This window comes from Cupressus sempervirens, chromosome 10 (genome assembly GCF_028749045.1).
Source record: "Cupressus sempervirens isolate cs-2001-9-10 chromosome 10, ASM2874904v1, whole genome shotgun sequence".
Classification (NCBI taxonomy): Eukaryota; Viridiplantae; Streptophyta; class Pinopsida; order Cupressales; family Cupressaceae; genus Cupressus; species Cupressus sempervirens.
In genome coordinates this window covers 117,170,488-117,175,687 of record NC_143127.1, presented here as the reverse complement: position 1 = coordinate 117,175,687, position 5,200 = coordinate 117,170,488, and the positions used below count along the sequence as shown (strand labels likewise).

General features: G+C 32.5%; 1 protein-coding gene across 1 annotated transcript; it reads right to left on the bottom strand.

Moving 5' to 3' along the window:
- Positions 1-1,779: 1,779 nt before the first annotated feature.
- Positions 1,780-4,072, bottom strand: LOC149532870 (WRKY transcription factor 72A-like). The gene is made up of 4 exons (XM_089806486.1): positions 3,881-4,072; positions 3,658-3,759; positions 3,230-3,574; positions 1,780-2,628 (listed from the first exon to the last, which is right to left on the bottom strand). Exons 1-4 carry the CDS (start codon positions 3,935-3,937, stop codon positions 2,014-2,016), a joined length of 1,119 nt encoding a protein of 372 aa, XP_089662612.1. The 5' UTR covers positions 3,938-4,072; the 3' UTR covers positions 1,780-2,013.
- Positions 4,073-5,200: the final 1,128 nt, after the last annotated feature.

Sequence of the window (5,200 nt, the reverse complement as noted above, 5' to 3'; positions counted from 1 at the left end):
TTTTTCTCTTCTATTTGAATTGCCTCTAATGTTACCTTGAAAATGGACTAATTATTAATATTCATAATTCAGTTTCTCTTTTACTAATGGTTAATTCCAAGATTAAAGATGCTTCTATTGTTTCTTATCCTATTATTAACAAAACTCTTTCAACAAAAGATAAAATCTTTTTCTTGCTATTTATACTAGGTGTAGGAATTCTTATGAGAAATATGTTATCCCTAATTTCTTTCAGATTTTATTTCACTACCCAACCTTCTTCAAATGTTTCCATTTTTGGGATACTTCATGAGGTTTCATTGTCCTCTTCACCTAGATCTTTGTGTTGAAGACAATTATAGTTGAAAAATAGTACAAAGAAGGGAAAAATATGCAAAGTTGAGTAGATTTATTAATTTTCTAAGTTTGGAAAAGGTTCAAATAAGTTTAAGATTTTATGAAGGTTTAACTTTGATGAACTCTTTGATAACTCAACTACTTAACAATTGTAAGATTTTTTTACTTTTTAGTGATTTAATTCTGATATGTAAGGTTTGGTGTCTCTCCTCACTCATATCCATCAAAAACACTACTACAATGTGTCTATATAATTGAAACACATTGAGAAAATCTAAACCACATTTTTCTTATTACAAATGAAACACACACTAAGAATCTAAAATTTCATTTTCCTAATATTAACAATAAAACTTAAAACTATAAAATATTCGTTAAAGACTGAAATATTTTTTTCAGTTTTTCCTTAACCAAAAGAAATTTAAATGTCATATCTTTTCCTTTTCTATTTTAATAAGAGGTCAACAGACACATACAGACCCATACTTATAGAAGAAGTAATTTACAAAAGCAAATAAGACAATAACACTACGAGACTGCTGACCAGTTATAAACTTCTGTCCTCAAATTGCTATTTTTTCCGTTTTCCTCTTTAGCCAATCTTTGGTTTTCATATTTTAAGATATGACATGCAACAGACCCAAAAGATCGATATTAACAGCGCGTTTGTCTCCTACTTAATGGATTGTCTTAATGTCCTCATTATTGATTTGTCCTGACGAGCGTATACCCAAAATTCATCACACAAGTCGGAAGAAAATAGAGGAATCCATTTAGCGTTGCCTTGAACAACACAATTCAATTTTTATCAGATTAAAATAGTTATCATGTATAAAAGACTGCTGCCTCGTAAATTCCATATATAATGAATCCATCTTCGAAAGAGGACATAGCATCAACAATACAGGCATGTGAAAATTTGAATAGGATTGAATAGTTTTGCATTCCATACATTCAATTAAAGAGGAACAAATATGTGTTTTGTAACATAATGGTGTATGTTAGAATTTTCTTTAGTGTGTCACATCATATATTAATGGCTTCCCCGTTAGAAAAACTAAAAACAAATCATCAATATTTACAGTTTAGATCATACTCTGAGCTGTAAACAAACGTCTTCTAAAAGCTTTATTGACTACAAGGCATGGGCTTTGAAAAACATATAATCCTTAAAAATTAGATATTGAACAAAGTGATTGTTAATCTTGACTGAGTATGGAGTGCTTTGATTTTCATTCATGGCTTGGAGTGGAATGACGGTGGCAAATGTTTGCGAAACACGGCGTTATCACGAATTGTTCATTGTAATTTATATATCTGATCTTAAAGCTTCCTTAACAGTCTCTTGTAATTCATGGACGCCAAACGATTTGCAGCATTCAGTGCTTCATTTTCCTTTAACCTTAAAATTCGTTGATAGTCACTGAAGGGTTACTACAACAATTCCAACTTACAAAAATATATAAACCAACAAAGTCAAAGTCTCCTCCATAAAATATGGATTATGTTTCAGGAGACTGCAATTCTAAATGATGTCTCTTGTCTATAATTGAAAAAGTAACATTTCAGCATAAGTTGTAGAACATGAATGTACACGGAGAGGGATAAGTTTATATGCCTCATATGATATTGAGATTCAAACACAACGAAATTTTTGTGTACCCTATTCATCATACCTTAACTTGGTGCACCCAACTTGATAATAGAAGCAGCTACGGCCGTAGCCAACGCTGCACTGAAATTGGGATCTGTCTTAATGAATGCCAAGGGATCCAACCCAAGTTGACTGTAATTCAGATTGCTGTTTTCTAAATTATTGCTTGAATGGACCATTTCTCCAACGTGTAATTGTGGGTTTGGTAAGTTCAATGAAGGATTAGGGTTAGGGTTTCCTGGTTGCAAACGTTGGTCTTGTGAGTGAAATGCATGAATGGGATTAGAGCTAGGTTTAGGGATACGATCATCGGTGAAATCTAGAGTGATGGATGGACAAGAGCCAGTTAATGAGATGGTAGCAATGGAAGCTGGAAAAGGTAGCTCTATGCCGCCATCTAAACCTGCACTAGTTTGGGCAGAGGAAGAGTTCATGGCGGCCATGGCAACCGGAATAAGAAAATGGTTATGCTCTCCTTCATAGGTCGTGCTCAAAATGAAGGGATTTTCATCACTGCATCTCTGTACCTTTTTTCTCACCGGACATGATGAAACCGCACATCTGTAATATGCTCTCGGCCAAGGGTTGTTCCTTGTCATTTTCTGCCCATACTTGCGCCATTGGCAGCCATCGTTAGCCTGAAAACAGTTAACCACATCAGAATTTACAATCTCTAATTATATTGTATTGTGTGTATTGTGTGGTGGGTATTTTACTTCAGCTGTAATATGATCTAAAACACTGATGTACATAAAAATGTTTGTCTTCATGTGATTGTGTCACAACTTTTTACTATCATTTTTTAGAATAATATTCAATGATCCATCATCTAGATGATAGAATTTCAAGATACAAATGATGATGGATCATTGAGCATGATCCAAAACTTTGATAGTAAAAAATTGCATCACAATCAAACAAATATTTGCATATATCATAGATTGTAGAAATCTGCTTGCATCAACATGAAAGTAGTTTTTAATAATTTATTGAATTGTAAGATATAACTAGGTTAAGGGACATGGCATAATAAGAAGTGTATTTTGATTCTTGCTTTCTCCCTTTGTGTAGACAGGCTTGACCCGAATGCAAAGTTTTGATTTATTGCCTTATAAAATATAACTAGGTTAATGGACATGATATGATATGGAGTACATTTTTTATTCTTGGTTTTCTCCTCTGTGTAAACCGACTTGACCCAAATGCGGATGGCATAAAACACAAGCGATTCATTCTTACCGTGGGTGTGTCCGATCTTGACTGGAGATACATGATTTTCTTTGGTTGGACTGGTCTCTTGCTTAGTTTATGAGTTTTCTCGCCTAGTAAATCCTGATCTATGCACAAATTTCCTTCACCGTTTACCCTCTGCTCAAACTCAGGGTTCAGTTTCCTCTTCTTGGAGAAAAGCCAGTGACTGTCCATGGAGGATTTGCAATGCTTCTTTTGTGAGCTCTCAGAAGGTTCAGTGTTACAATCTATAGCCTCCTGCCGGAGTTCTCCATCACTTTTTGCATCTGCTATGTCTAACCCTAATTTCAGATTCTTTGCTTCTGATTTGAGAGATGAATCATGAAGATCTTCCTACAAAAGAAAGCAAAAACCACTGATTAGGATCCCTAAAAAATAATTCTACTGGGTTGAGTTGATTCCAATAAAGATTTTACCTGTTTTTCCATGAGCAATCTATTATAGTCACTGTACATTCGCTTGATCATCGATGTAAGCATCTGGTTCTCTTCATCAATACGCCTTAATTCACCCACAATCTGCACAGCACTCAGATTATACTACAATTTCTTTTGGAAATAAAACGCACCCAAATCATTGCAAACAAGCTTGAAACAAAAAAATAAATTTCAGAATAAACTAGCTAGTTAATATGAGTACCTTCTGGTGCATCTCATCTGGCATCCCGTGTGAGGAGTATTTCATGTTTTCTCTCATCTTTGTCAGGGAAACTCAAATTTCAAAGACAAAAGGAAACAGAATGAAAATTTGTGGAACAGACGGCCAGAGAATAGATATAAATAAAGCAGCAGTAATTGTTTTTTGAACGGTAGAAGCACTGACTTGAAGCTGCCAACGATTAGGATCGGCTGGGTGGGTTATACGGAGTTAGGCTTCGATTTTGCAACTCATTAATTGAGATGTGATGTATTGCTAATAATATAGAAAAGTAGTCAAAGCGGTTCACTCTAGATTTCTTCATTTGAACGTCATCGTGAAGGCACTGAAATCGACCCCGAAGATTACGGGGATTAGGAGTTCAAAACGCGGTTTTGGTCGTCTATCATGATTTGTTCTATATGATAAGCAAAGCACAATGAATATATTGGATGGGATGCATTCATTGCATAACAAGTTTGCAGTAAATATGAATCGGTTGAAATTGCAGCGGTTTTTAGTTACTCGGCCAAATCTTTCGGATTACAAGTCAGAAACCATATGCTGAATTTGTCTCTTCGTGGTCAAATATCCATTTTCCAATTCGAGCAAAAAAGAGATGGATTAATGCTTTCTAAAGGTATACAATGCGAGTTCCATCGCCATGCTCCAACAGTTTAGACTAGTAGTAATAGTATTTTAAGGGTCATTTGATATATTGATATGTTTGAAAGAAATTAGAAACGGTGAGAGAAGTTTAGTTTGTAGATAAATTGTCAAAGTTGTATATTTGTAAAGCGACATGATTGATCTGTGTTATGATAATAATATTATTGATAAATAAATGATATAAGTATTCTTGTTCTTATTATTTAATCTTATAGATTAAATAATATAAGGGATTAGATAAATTAACATCCGGTATTTGTCTTGAGTTATAATAGTTTAGTTAACTAGAGCAATACTATAAATTTAATTATTATAAAAAAAATCAACCAAATGGTAATATTTCACATAGTTTAATTAAGTAGATCAACAAAAACATTTAACATAATTTAATTAATATTCTAATATTTTTAATAAAATTCAAAGTTTGAATTTAAAAAGATTAAAAGGATTATCAATCTGTGTTTTAAAATTATTTCATATTAAAATATTTTTAGAATAACATATTTTATAATGTAAGAAATATTTGACATAATAAATAATTTATAATTTACTATATAAATGTAATGTCACTATAATTTAATTATATTTATTGTAGCAATAATTAGATTATATATATATATATATATATATATATATATATATATATATATATAT